Source organism: Sander vitreus, chromosome 2 (genome assembly GCF_031162955.1).
Source record: "Sander vitreus isolate 19-12246 chromosome 2, sanVit1, whole genome shotgun sequence".
Lineage (NCBI taxonomy): Eukaryota > Metazoa > Chordata > Actinopteri > Perciformes > Percidae > Sander > Sander vitreus.
Genome location: NC_135856.1, coordinates 30,005,597 through 30,020,007, shown reverse-complemented (window position 1 = coordinate 30,020,007; position 14,411 = coordinate 30,005,597). Strand labels below are relative to the sequence as shown.

Here is a 14,411-nt window from a genome sequence, read left to right as displayed (position 1 = left end):
GTCAGATACTTTTTAACACCTGCACTTAAATATCACGGGGGAGGGCAAAGAGAAGCTGTGGGACAGACAGAGCAACACATTTTCACGTGTTTTGGGAATGCACAGGGATACATCAGTATTGGATGGCAATCAGAGCCAGTATGGAAAAAGTTTTGGGAGTTGAGATTGACTTTTGCTTTCAAGTCCTGTACTTGGGTAAAAAAAAAAAAACAACACAGCAGCTGATAGGCTATTCTAAACTGTACATACTGTATTTAGGATAATGCTGGTTGCCGGTAAGAAGGCTATTACTAAAAAATGGCTTAATCAGGGAGCACCCATTCTTGTAGATTGGTTCAATGTGATGGACAAAATTTTTGTCATGGAAAAATTGACATTTGCTCTGAGACTCAAGATGGACGTATTTGATAAATGTTGGATAAATGGAAAGGATGGATTGATTTTATTAGCCCACATAGATCAGATTTTATGTATTAATGGACTTTGACATTGAACATCTACGGTAACACAACGCACACTGTTCCTTTGCCACACACCTTTTCTTTTGCTTTCTTTTTTTCTTTTTTTTTTGTATGGCTAACTTTAACTTTATTGCGTTAATTGTCAAAAACATATATTAATATCTAGAAAAAGTGTTAAATGTATGAAAAATGTTGACTTGACAGCTTAATAAAAAAAAAACTATATAAGAAAAGAAGATATGATGATATTAAGACATCTTCGGGACAAAACTCAACCAGGTGATGTGATCAGTTACACTATTTCTTAGAAAAGATAACACTATTAAGTGTAAACATTAAGCCAACAGGTTAATACCACTCACAGACTATAGGCTACCCACCTTTCTTGGTGAAAAACTGGGTTACAGTTTGACACCCTTTCCTTTGTCTTTCCTCTCTCTCTTTTCTCTCTTTCCTTTTTTGAAAACCAGATTTTTATTTAACGTTACTTGGCAACATTGTGGTCACTGTAGTTCTGGCGGATCTACTGACTGCAACTAAACACCGTCACTGAGTGCGCTACTGCAGGACCAAACCATTTCATGCAGATACAGGGGGGTGGTCGGTTTACTTTTTGGTCAATGGGGATATTTAACTTTTACTTCCAAAAACAAGTAAAAACAAAGAGATCATTAATTGTATTATTATATTTGAAATATATTTACTGAATGATGATGGTTTAATAATTTAAGTTTTTTAGTTTTTACCTATTTTTTGGGGCCCTTGTCAGTCATGGGCCCTTGGAATTATCCTAACTTTTCCCCCCTATACGGTGTCCCTGTGCACGACTAAAACAACTTTTGAAAGTATACACGTTCCACCAAAACAAGATCCTCCCGAGACTATTTTGCCGCGGTACCGTTGCTCCATCCCGGAATGCTGTGTGGACTTGCCAGACCCTCCTCCCCTGTGCTGTGGAGGAAGGTCTGGCAATGCGAGACTACAGCTGTTTAATGTCTTCTGTGAGGAGCTGCATGTCAAGTCTAAAAATAACCCTGATGATGTCATCAGGGTTATCTCAGCTTTTGATTGGAGATGACACATTTATAAAAGAAAACCTGGGTAACAATCAGGGGACATGGACAAGACAAGGGTGTTTATATTTATTATATTATAAGGACTATAAGTCAGGTTATCTTGGCCCCTGCTGCTTTTTTTAAGATTATTTTTTGGGCATTTTTGGCCTTTATTTGACAGGACTGCTGAAGACAGGAAGGGGGAGAGGGAGAGGGGGGATGTCATGCACAAAAGGGCCGCGGATTGGACTGGAACCCAGGCTGCTGCGATAAGGGCTGAGCCTTTGAACATGGGGTGCACGCTCAACCAGGTGAGCTACCAGGCCGCCCCGGCCTCTGCTGCTTAATATTTGACCTTTTTCTTTTTTTTTCTTTTTTTAAATCTGTTTCTTGTGAGTCCAAGCTTTATGAAAGTGAAATATTAAATGACTGAAGCACCCCTTAATAAATGTTCAGCATCGTTAAACTGGGCTACAAGATGCACTCAGTTGTAATAATTTAGGTGTAATATATTTTAGTTGTTTTCTTTCAGGAGACCTCATGTTAAAGATTGCACCGTCCAAAATCAAAGGAATAAAATTCCCTTTAGCATGAATTTTTGTTTTTCCTCTTAAAGAAAAGTTTTCCTTAGATTTCCTAATTCTGAAAGAGCTGTTCTGTAACAACACCATGTCCTTGTACTGCTAGCATGCAATCACCATTTACCTCTGTGCACTGTATTTACCCTGTCAAATGTCCAGTTAGTCAGATCTCCACCCCATCAGTAGTGTTGTGACTGAGCCTTCACAGAAAGCTTTCATCAATGTTAACATCCACAAATATGGAAGTCAGTATAGTTTGCAGTATCAGTATTCTTTTGTGTAATCTGACCCCAGGGCTCTCACTGAGTTTGATAAGAAAGCTTTGATCATCTCTGCCTGTTACCTAAGGGAACTGCTGTCACTTCATTAGCTTACAGCAGGGGTCTTCAACGCTTTTTAAGCCAAGGACCCCTTAACTGAAAGAACTGGGCCTACAATAAAGTGTAGGGCGGCCTAAAGCCTTTATACATAACTTCTTAGTGCATAATACTAAGCTATTAGAATAATAATTGTTGGCATTTTATTAATCATCTTTTAATATTAAACATACATGTGGCACAGTGAATCCTTAAGATAAACTGTATCTGTGGATGGCTACCTTTGTAAATACATTATCTTCTGTATAGACCAGTTAGCCTATCATCAATTATATTTGCTAATAATATGTTGGATTCATGTTACATTTTAAATTTGAACAAACGTTTTTTTTTTTAAATTAACAAATATTTGGAGGCCCCCCCCCTGTAGTAACTCTGAGGACCCCATAGGGGTCCCTGACCCCCTGTTGAAGATCTCTGGTTCACAGTATTGTTGCCCTTTTTAATGCTTATCAGTGTTTTGATTTACTCTGACACAGAAACTCTCTCAGCCCTGCTCTTCTGTCTTTGTCCTTTTCTCTTCACCCTACTATAGTCATGTTTATTTGTAGCTGTCCTATTTGTCTGTACATTTGTGCTGCTTATATTGGCAGGGAAGTTAACTGGACAAGTAGATTTCCAATCTCAGATTCAAATGGTTAAACACATGATACAAATAAAACTCAGTTCAACATGTATTTCATTGGATTGTAGTAAGAATACTTCAGCATCCCAGTAATGCATAGTCTATACTAAAAATAAACTCTCATGTATTTGATCAGACATCACCAACGTTTTTCTGTCCATGTAAATCCTGTTATCATTCTTAAATCTGATTGACTATCCTTTGATTTATAGTTGTACTGTATCCATACAGAAGAGAATTAGGGCCACCAATGGGGAAAGTGAGGTTGAGTTTTCAGTTTAAAGTCAGAATATAGTTCAATTCTGAGAATATAGTCAGAATTCTAAGTTTAAAGTCAGGATTCTGAGACTAAAGTCTGAATTCTGACTTTAAATTCTGAATTCTAACTTTAAACTTAAACTAGAACTCAAATGGGCCTACATTTTTTCACATTGGTCCTATATCCTCTTCCGTATATCATTTATAATATGAATATATATTCTGGTAGCCGATATTATTATTTTTGTTTAATTAAAAAAAAAAAAAAAAGTGAAATGGAAAAAGACTTGCACATTTTCAATTAAATTCCACACGTCCCTGTGGGACAACCCACAGCTCGGCCCGGGACGTGAGGCCTGCAGGGCCTCTCTCTCTCTTTTTTTCTCTCTCTCTCTCTGTATAATGCAGACAAAATACTTTACAGTCTGAGAGAGACAAACAGAGGGCGTGGCTGATCCCTCTCCTGTGCAACTTATTGAAATAAATGAATAATAAGGTCAAATAAAAATGAAAACCCAAAGCAATAGCGGGCCCGTGCAGGGTAAATAAAAGTGTAAAGTGAGCACGGCCTGCAGAGCATACCCCTGTATGCCCCGTGAACGAGGCGACAAAATATTATCACGTGATCCAAAATGGGCAGTCCTCTGACGGGGCTGAAAAAAGCCATTTTCTGGCGCTGCTGCAAATTCTGTCCAAGTCCAAATAATTGACCTGGATCCTCGTTGTGGAGGAGAGGGAAACTTTGATGTCTAATCAGGTAGGAACGAAGCGTCGGCGATCGCTCGTTATCAGGCCCGTCGCGCCGCTCTTTGCTTCGGCGCACACAAAGTGCACGGTGTCACATTTTGAGTCTCTCTTGTTCGCCTCCTCCTGATACCAGCCCTGTCAGTGAATTTAAGATGGCTGCTTTGTGTACCAGTGTGGCTTTCTGTGGGTCTCTGCACCCCCCCAGTCAGTGTTGTTTTCTCTGGATGGGTGTGCTCGCGGTGCCCGGCTGCCCGGCTCGCACGGCGGAGCTCCGGGGGAAATGGAACCGCTCTTTGTTGCTCCGCTGGCCGAGTAGCAGCGCTGATGCACAAGATGAGGCCACACAGGGGCGATTCAATGTTCGCCTGCTGCTGCTGCTGCTGCTGCTGTGTACCAGCAGCTCACACAGCCTGCATTTATATCTGCACGGCTCCTGCTCTCTACTTGCTATTTCTCGCTACAACATGTCACTCCTGTTGTTTTTTTGGTTGGCCATCAGCTCTCTTTGTTGTGCTTTCACTAAGCTGTCCCAAGGACGAGCTGCAGACACCGTCTGGGGGAGCACTGTGGCAGCCTCTCATTCACCATTTGGAAAGACCTTTTTTTTTTTTTTTTTATAATAGTCTTAACAAGCACGTTTACATAGGCTCCTGTGCCCTATACTACTACTGTGTAATAACAAGAAGCTCTCGTGTTGTTATGTGTTTCCTCTGCAGATCTGTCCAGATGGATAAAATGCAGCCCAACCGGATTAAAATCACAGATCTGAATGCACACCTTACATGCCCACTGTGTGCTGGTTACTTAATTGATGCTACAACCATAGTAGAGTGCCTGCACTCCTGTAAGTTCCTAATATGAAATCATAACCCTACAGGCATGCAGTGATTTTTATTAACCCTGGCATGAAATTAGCAGACTTTACAACTGTATGCATATTGTGTAGAGCTCCTGCTCATGTTGTGGTTGTATGGAGGTGAGCATGATGACCCCCCCACCTCAATGATCATTTTTGAAATCAGGTCAGTAGGAAAGTCTACTTCAGGGAACATCTGTGTGCACAACAATCCTAATGGAATCCATGTGAAACATTTCCATGTTTGTTGACACTGTGTATTAGATGTAGATTAAACTCTATCGTAGAATCAAAAATATTGTATTATTTTACTTGGAGAAGTCCCAATCAGCTTTTTGGGCTCCCGATCTGATAAAAAAATATTATTGACTATCTACAGATAGATCTGAGTCCCAAGCCAAAACTTGTATTTGCCTAGATAATAGAGCTGCAGACTGTTTCTTTGCTTACAAAAATAACTACGTAAACAAAGTAACTAACAGATGTCTTTAGCTCAATACATATAACTTGCAGCTAGCATTTTTCTTTTAAATTAATATATAAAAATCAACTTCTCCCTAGAATGGTGCAGAATTTACCGACGTTAATGATCGGTGTAAGGTGATCAGGGTGACTGCCGATCCCAGATCAGTTAAAAAAAAATGCCCATACCGATCGGGACATCCTTAATTTTATTACATTGAATTTGCAAGTGTCATAATAACTCGAGTCCACTGCTGTTGATACAGAGCAGTGTTTTAGCATGTGTCTGTGTCCTCTCTCTCTGTACAGTTTGTAAAACTTGCATCGTTGCCTTCCTGGAGACAAATAAGTTCTGCCCTCGATGTGACGTTCAGGTTCACAAGACATGTCCACAGCTCAGCATCAGGTAAGTTCTGATGGTTTACGTTAGGTTAACCTCTTTTGAATGCAATGAGTATCATGCTTATCACGGTGTTTTATTTCTTTTCCAGAGCAGACAAAACTCTACAAGATATAGTTTATAAGCTTGTTCCGGGGTTATTCAAAGGTAAGACCACGTGCCTTAAAGCTCTAGAGCAACAAACGGTTTTTAGACAGGCTCTAAGTCTCAACCTTTTGTCATAAGTTCCCATTTCATGAGGATGATTTCTTTGCCAATGGACACACATATTTCTGAACCCAGATGAGATGAAACGGAGGCGGGACTTCTACGCAGAGAACCGTGTGCTGGAACCAGGGGAAGTGGTGGAGACGTTTAACATAGCAGAGGATGAAATCATCAGTCTGTCTATACAGTTCTACGAGAGGAACAAGTGAGTCAATCATTTCTCATTTTTACAAAACAAAAAAAGCTGTGGGAACCTTGTATACACCTAAAAAGGTTCCATTCACACCTGAGTATGTCTCTGTGAATATGGTTTCCTGTACGTGTGGAAAGAATAGTTAATTAATGTTTACCACCTTTTCTTTGTATTGTATATTTTCCTGCAGAAATAATGAGAGGCAGCATTCAGAGATGGAAGGAGACAAGGTAAAGCCTGTTTTTTAGATAAAAAGCTAAGTTGGGTGAAGCAGTAGTTGAAGCCTACACACGTTTTAATGTGGCTTTCTGGTCTTGACCTTGGATTCATGTGTCCCCCCCCCCCGCTCTTCTCTTTCGTCTCAGTCCAATGGTAAACGCTTCCTGCAGTGCCCAGCAGCCATGTCCGTCATGCACTTAGCAAAGTTCCTCCGAAGCAAGATGGATATTCCGAACAACTACCGGGTAATTAGACACTTTGTACCCATGCGCAGAAACTCTTGCTGTGTTGATTGCATGACAAACTTCCCCGCTTTAGACACAATAACACAAATGCCTCGTGCAAAAGGGCTTTTAACTACGAAAGTAACGTGATCGCACGATCGTAAACGCTGCTATAAAGGTGGATCATATTAGGTGACACACTTATTTAGTCAGCTTTAAAAGACCTCTGGCAATCAGTACTTTGATATGTGAGCCGTCAGTGCAACATGATAACTAACGGAGCATGTGCCCAAAGTGAGGGGGGATTGCTGCAACAACTGCAAAATCATTAAAGCTGCACTAATGTCGGCCCATTAATTCACTGTTTTGGTTCACTTTTACTGCTCTCGTCAGTCTTGTTTTCAGCTGTAGCAGGCAGCTGGTTTTAGTAAAAAAGTGCTCTAACTTCCCTGATGTAGGAGCCACATGTTTCTCCTGTATGTTTGTTTATGGTCTTAGTTTTATTATTCATAGATTATTACATTATGCACATATATTGTATGTGGTGGGCGTGTTCACCGGGGTTTGGGCGGAAGTGATAACATTATATTGGTTTGCTTCGCCTGTTGGGGTGAGCCTGGGACCAAACGCTTTCTGTTGACCGCACTCACGCACTTATTCACACCACAAAGTCACTTTACATTTGGTGACTGCAGTAGGCCCATTAGTTGTATTTTACGTGTGGAGGAATAAATGATTGAACTGGATCTTCAGCGCATCACAGTGTGTTTTTTTTTTATCTCTGTGTTTAGTCCCTCGCGGCAGCACTTTTTTAAAATTTTTTTTTTTAAAAGGACAGGACAGCTGAATAAATGAAAAGGGGAGGGAGAGAGGGGACGACATGCAGCAAAGGGCCGCAGGCCGGAGTCGAACCCGGGCCTGCTGCATCGAGGAGTAAACCTCTATATATGGGCGCCCGCTCTACCGTAAAATCTACGGCGTGGATACATACGTAGGTACGTGGAGACACAAACCTACGTACGTAGCCTACGCCGTAGTCTGACGTGCACCTCTCGAAAAATGTAACGACACGCCGCGGCAACGCACGTCGGGGCTTGGTAGCGTTGCATTTCCCCCGACTCATTTCCTGGTTCTCCTTCTCCATAAACAACGTGAAATCAAGGAGAGGGTTAACTTTTCCTGCTACAGCTTTCCCACCTTGGTCAGAAAGCACAGGGGAGACACTTCTCTCACTATGACTCTAGAGTCGCTACTCGCTCTGAAGCTAATCGCCATCACTCTCTCACTTCTCCCTCGCTCTACCACACACTCCCCCCACACACACACACACACACACATGCCGGCTCGACGCACACACCAACGCACAAGTATAAACATCAGGCCACTTACGGAGGCTACGGCGAACGCTCTGCGTGGAGCCTCCGCAGAACCATAAATCGAGCTTTAGACTGCTTACAGCCGCAACACCTGCATCGATGGAAGACAACGTTAGCTACTAGCAGCTGGTGGCTCTGTTCCATTACAGGTCCCAGTGACACAGCATTCACAATAAGAGGGCCCTGGAACTGGCTTACCCGAACGGAATATAGTCATTATAATAATTTTAATAATTACACCTGTGCTTTTTTTGCTGCTACAAGTAGGTCTGTAACAATTATTGCATAATTTCCTAATTGTCAATTTTAACGTAATCGTGGTTTCTTTGTTTAACCGCAATTATTTTATGTTCAATTCAATGCTCAATTTGTTCAGTAAAAGAACACTGAAAGCAGCAGAAATTCAGAGCTGAGTACACTTTACTATCTGTTTATCGCAATTAATATCGTTATGGTGATATTCAACAACCATATTTCATATCTTCCTCATATCGTGCAGTCCTAGTACAGAATATGGACAGAAAACCCCAGCTATCATGTTCCAGAAATAATCATCTACGGCCAAGTGCACTGAGTCATGACTCAGGGATGCTAACTTGGATACCGAGTCTCTAACAACATCTAGCAACAACTACAGGTCCCATTAGTCAAACGCTGCATTCACACCATGTCGGCCCAATGGAAAGAATGAATAAACCTCCTCTTATTCTGACCTGGGAGCGTTCACATAATAATACAAAATCAGTAGCAACACTGCTAGCCTTGTAGTCCCACCAGATAAATACACAGATTTGTAAACAGAAATGTCCTATTTTCAGTGGATTTTTCATTTATTTTGTATTACTTTATTTAACCTGATGGTAGAAGGTGCAATATGTAGATGCTGCTGTTGAACTGAGGCATATCAGAGATTTCAGTTTACAGGAAAGTACTGATATGTTTTTTTTTTTATTGGAACTTTAGCTTTGGTGATAAATGTTGTGTGTTTGACTCTTATTGCTGGAAACTCCTATCCATGTTCTCATCCTTGCATAAGAATATAGAGCAGTTTTGATGGTGTCTCATGTTATAATGCTCCATGACATGTTTTATCTGTTACGCAAATAGAATTGTAATTGCAATATCTGGCAGAAAAATCGCAATTTGATTTTCCCCCCCCTCCCAATTCGTTCAGCCCTAATAGAAACTTAGCCTTTCAACTTTTATGCAGACGTAATTGAAGCCAGTGAACAAAGGCTTGCCTGGAAGCAGGATGGGATGCCAACAGTAGCAGTGGGTCAATATTCAAGTAAAGCAGTGATAACAGCATGTTAAGCTTTGTTTTTATACTCGCGTGGGCCTCCGTAAATGGTGCGCGAGCTACAAGCATGCACAGAGCAATAATGCACAACGCACTGTTGAATGCAGGATTCTCTGAAACACCAGGGAGCATACAAACAAAATAATCTGTGAATTAAGAAAGAAGTAGTAGAGAGTGGAAGTAAAGGAAAGCAGGCTGCCTGACAACAGTAGTAAACACATCCAGGGTGAACACCAACGTACCGCCAGACATTGCATTTGTGTACTCTAATTATTAATGGGACTGTCGCTTATCTTCCAGTCGAAATGACTGTCTGCCGCTCGATGTTACCAACACTCTTCCCATGAGGCCGTTTTTCTTAGCTTTGACAAAGCGCTCTCATGTTTTTACCCTCCCTCCAGCTAAACGTCTCTCATTTTCCCAGTATGTTGGCTCTCTCGGAACACGTATTTAAGGCTGTTTGCCTTACAGATGTTTGTAGAGGCGAACCTGCTTGGCGAGTCTTCCCAGCCGACCATTGTTGAATTGAATGCGCAGCTCGCGCCGAGTTACAGTACAGATCCACTTTGGCGACACGACTGAAGTGTAGTGTTGCGACGTAATACATCCATGGTTGATGCTCCACGCCCTTGACTGGCAGCTGATTGGACGAACGCGTGACGTGGCTCTGGCTGCTCGAGAATTTCAACCAAGTGTCATGGCGGCTCGTTGAGAATACGGTCTTGTATTTTACGAAAATAGTTCACCGAAACGTGTTTCTGAAAACATTTTAAGCAAGAAATAGGCCATGCAGTTGCTGAATCTGTCTTCATTTCAGATCGAGAAAAGTCAGTTTAAAAAGATTTTCGTCTACTTCTACTGGCTAGTCGCGTTCAACGGATTCATTTGCATAAAGATAAGCATCGGCCAGCTTCATCACGCGCAGCATTTTTTTTCAAATGCATCGCCGCCTTCCCGGAATGCTTTGCGTGCACGTTGAAGTCACTTGACGTCACCCGTAGGAATAGAGTGGAGTGCGGCGCGACAGAAGAGTCGCACGGACAAATGGATCACCACTAAATTCAAAAGTGCACGACCACGCGCCGTGACAACTTGCAGAGCCACGCTGGGAACACAACGGCAACCATAAACCTTCCTTTTATTGTGCTGCGTGTTGATTATGATTTAAAAGGAGGCTTTTTATTATGTGTGCTTCAGCCCAAAAATACTAAAATTCCACACTGGTTGGCACCTGCTGAGTTGAATCATACATTAGCACCCATCAGGACAGATCGCAGTAGAGTAGATCTAACCTCCAAAGAAAGAAATGTGAATATTTTAAAGGGAGATCTGGCAGATGGCTGTTTTCTGCTGGTCACGTTGTGTTAAGTGGCTTTTGACTGTGTGTTACAGGTGGAGGTGTTGTATGGAGACGAGCCCTTGAAGGACTACTACACACTAATGGATATTGCCTACTTCTATGAGTGGAGACGAGTGAGTGGCAGCTTTCATACTTTTTTTTTTACTGTGGACCACGGAATTATGATTATCATTCTCGTGTTTCGAGTACTTAGCGTGATTTAATTTCCCCCTCTTTACAGTGTTTCCAGGACTTGCACATACTAAAAATCACATGACATTACTGCTGACAATTTTCAACCAAAACAAATCAGTCATGCGATCTGTTCTTGTGAACATAGGGATGAATGGAAGTCTCACAGTCGTTGGTTTTAAAGGGAGATAGTCTGAAACAGTGGTTCCCAAATGTTTCACATCAACGAAAAAAATTAGACCGCAGACCCCTATATGATAAGATTTTGTCCCAGGGTCCCCCTATCTAATAGCATTTTATTACAGAAAGTGTATGAAAGCCATAACCAAAAATAGTTATACTTTCTGTCATTGTGTTACTTATGGATAGAATTATAGTGAAAATAAATGACCCCACTTTGTTAACCACTGCTCTAAAATACAAGTTGTCTCAATGGGTCAAAACGTGGGGAAACCAATTTCATCCTTTTATCATAAATCCCACATTAATTTCTGCCGTTTTTGTTTGTTTTTGTTGTTGGCATGATCTTCCAAAAAAAATCAATAGTGTCATCTGATTGAGTGCTCTGTAGTTGTCCATATTCATGTCGTTGACCATCTGCTATAAACTCCATTTTTATGTGGACATGCCTGCGATAGATTGGAACATCCTGGGTGGACAGAGTGCGCTGTTAACCCTCTGTGTGAGATGATTCAACTGAGATTGACGTCATGACATGGGACACGAAATGAGCACTTCCTGCTAAAATCAAACAAATTAGCCTTTGTCAACAGAAACCACTGTTATTTTGACTAGGGTGTATTAAAGGATGACGCTGGTGATATTCTGTGTTTTTGTTATTGTCAACAAATCCCAATGAAAAGACCAAAATACTCTCCAACCTTTCCATCCGACCCTCTCTGTGGCTCTCAGCCCAGGCCTAATCATTCTTACTAGGATGGGACTTTTCTTTTTAAACATTGTTTTTCAAAAAGTGTTTGGTTTAAACTCAGTAATTCACAAAAAACAGATGGGCACTGCAGTGTTTAGCAAACATTACTCAAACTGGAGTAAATGGCGCGTTTGTTGGGGACTATTTTCTGCAGTGGATTAATCCACATTTGGTGCTCTAGTGAGTATTTCCAGCAGCAGGACCGTGGATGAGGGACCGAGTCAAAGTAAACTACAGTACAGTAATGAAGGAACATGTCACCTAGTGTAACAGTGTGGCTCACTGATGTTTCTGTCAGCTTTAGTACAACAATGGAGCTCCAATGTCCCAGAGGAATAAGATTATATGAGACTTTGACTTCACAGACCACACGTTAATAGGATCTATTCATTGATGGTTCTGGTCTTTTCATGGGATTTATAACATAACATATTATCATTCAACCTTTGAGACCCGGACCGTACGCCGTAGCCTGACGTGCACCTCACGAAAAATGTAACTACACGTCGCTCGGCCGTGGTTTGGTAGCGTTGCATTCCCCCGACTCATTTCCTGGTTCTCCTTCTCCATGAACATGAAATCAAGGAGAGGGTTAACTTTTCCTGCTACAGGTTTCCGACCGTCGTCAGAAAGCACAGGGGAGACACTTTGTTTCTCTCACTATGCAGACTGATCTCACAAAGTGGCGTATGTATGACACGCCAATTCGTATGCCATTTTTGCGTGTTATCAAGACGCATAAGCGTTTTTTAGCGTGTTTATCAACGGCCTCCATTGACCTATATTACATGTGAATGATCGCCGTAGTGAGTAGTATGAAAGTACGGAGGTTGGTTGGGGTGGCGGATGGGTTTATTTTTTTCCTAAGCGTGTGACGTTGGTCACCGTCGTGTTTTTGTCGTTTTTTAGTATTAGTAAAGCCTTTCCAAATGTTCTTTCCTTAAACCCTACCTTTTTTATTTTTTTCTACACGCATGTGACGTTCTCGCGATAACACGCCACGTGGTGTGTATGTTTACATCCGCTGTATACAGTGTAGACATACACGTGGATAGCTCAAAATGCGTACAGATAACACGCCATTTGGCTTTAGGAAAGTGGCCTATATGACTCTAGAGTCGCTACTCGCTCCGAAGCTCATCACTGTCACTCTCTCACTCGCTCTACCACACACTCCCCACACACACCTGCCGGCCCTGCTATTAGATCGACGCACACACACACACCAACGCACAAGTATAAACTTCAGGCCACTTACAGTAGGCTACGGTGAAAGCTCTGTGTGGAGCCTCCGCAGGTCCATAAATCACACATTACAGACAGGAAGTCCTGTGATGAATAATAAAACTATCCACAGTCCTAACGATGTGTGTACCTCTGTGCAGACTGGACCCATCCCCCTGCAGTATCTGGTCAAACCCACCCGGAAGCGCAGGAGGCCGTCACAGTCTGCCGCCCAGGGCCACTCCGACGGCGTCAACACCAGCCCGACATCGGAGAGCGACTCCCACAGCGACAAAGTCCACAGTCCGGCCGCAGCCCAGCCGCCGCGAGCCTCCTCGCAGTCCGCCGCCGCGTCCCACAACCTCTCACCCACCATCCAAAGCTCCAACGGTACCACCGCGCCCAACAACACTCAGCGACACACGCTCGCCTCCAAACAGGGCGCCAACGCTCGGAAGGTGACTGTCAACGGCACGAGCTCTGGGGCTGGCAAAGAGGAGGCGAGGGGAGGCGACAAAAGCGGTTTGCCTCCGACGACCTAACGTGTGTACGGGGGCAGCAGGGAGGACAGTGTTTGAATTGCTCCCTTCTTTTCTTTATACAAAAACAAAAAAAAACGGAGGAGCTCGAGCCTTCTTCCTTCTGGACAAACAGGAAGGCAGATTACTGTTATCATCTGTCAGCAGGAAAGACTGAAAAGTGCAGCCAAAAAGACACTTGTATGTATGTATGTGTGTGTGCGTGCGTGCGTGCGTGCGTGCGTGCGTGTGTGTGTGTGTGTGTGTGTGTGTGTGTGCATGTGCGTTTATGTTTGTTAGACTAGAACAGTGCACACATACAAACTGTACAGTATGTATCAAATGTGAGCATGTGTGCATACATATGTATAAACTTATCTTTTATACAAGATATTGTAATCGTTTTGTATTGTATATGCAGTGGGTCTGTTTCATTTCCATACTGTAGTTTCCATCAACATTGATTTGGCTCCGCAACACTCGAGACACAAAATGCTGAAAGGCGTTGCAGTGTTCATCGCTGCAGAAGTCGGATGTAAAGAAGAAGGAGCAGAAAAAGAAGCTAATCCTTGCCTTTGAACAGTCATGATAATAACTGCTGTATAAGCAACCGCTCATCAGGTTAACACAGGTACATTACATTCAACTGTTGATGCACTTTTGTCAAGGTCCGATCTCGTAATCCAAACCAAGTATTTTCCGATAGGAGAAGCATTTCTATTTACTCAATTCCAAGCACTACCTTTCTCTCATGGCAGTCGGAAGAACTCAAAAGGGATTTGAATATTTGGCCATGTATGTTATAGTTCCATGAATTTCAACATTCCTTTTGTTTCTTTTCAACAAACAATGATTAAATCAGCCAT

The 14,411-nt window shown here is 42.3% G+C and overlaps 1 protein-coding gene across 1 annotated transcript; it reads left to right on the top strand.

Moving 5' to 3' along the window:
• The first annotated feature begins 3,983 nt into the window (after positions 1–3,983).
• LOC144527335 (polycomb complex protein BMI-1-like) lies at positions 3,984–13,938 on the top strand. Its single transcript, XM_078265267.1, has 9 exons — positions 3,984–4,114; positions 4,821–4,948; positions 5,732–5,828; positions 5,914–5,969; positions 6,105–6,234; positions 6,413–6,452; positions 6,588–6,686; positions 10,734–10,814; positions 13,189–13,938. Exons 2-9 carry the CDS (start codon positions 4,831–4,833, stop codon positions 13,567–13,569), a joined length of 1,002 nt encoding a protein of 333 aa, XP_078121393.1. The 5' UTR covers positions 3,984–4,114; positions 4,821–4,830; the 3' UTR covers positions 13,570–13,938.
• Positions 13,939–14,411: the final 473 nt, after the last annotated feature.

Bases quoted from the DNA above. Each gene is read 5' to 3' on its own strand.
- LOC144527335 (XM_078265267.1), top strand. From the start codon at position 4,831: ATGGATAAAATGCAGCCCAACCGGATTAAAATCACAGATCTGAATGCA. The intron at 5,970-6,104 runs GTAAGACCACGT...TTCTGAACCCAG, and splicing joins TGTTCCGGGGTTATTCAAAG to ATGAGATGAAACGGAGGCGG. The intron at 10,815-13,188 runs GTGAGTGGCAGC...ACCTCTGTGCAG, and splicing joins ACTTCTATGAGTGGAGACGA to ACTGGACCCATCCCCCTGCA.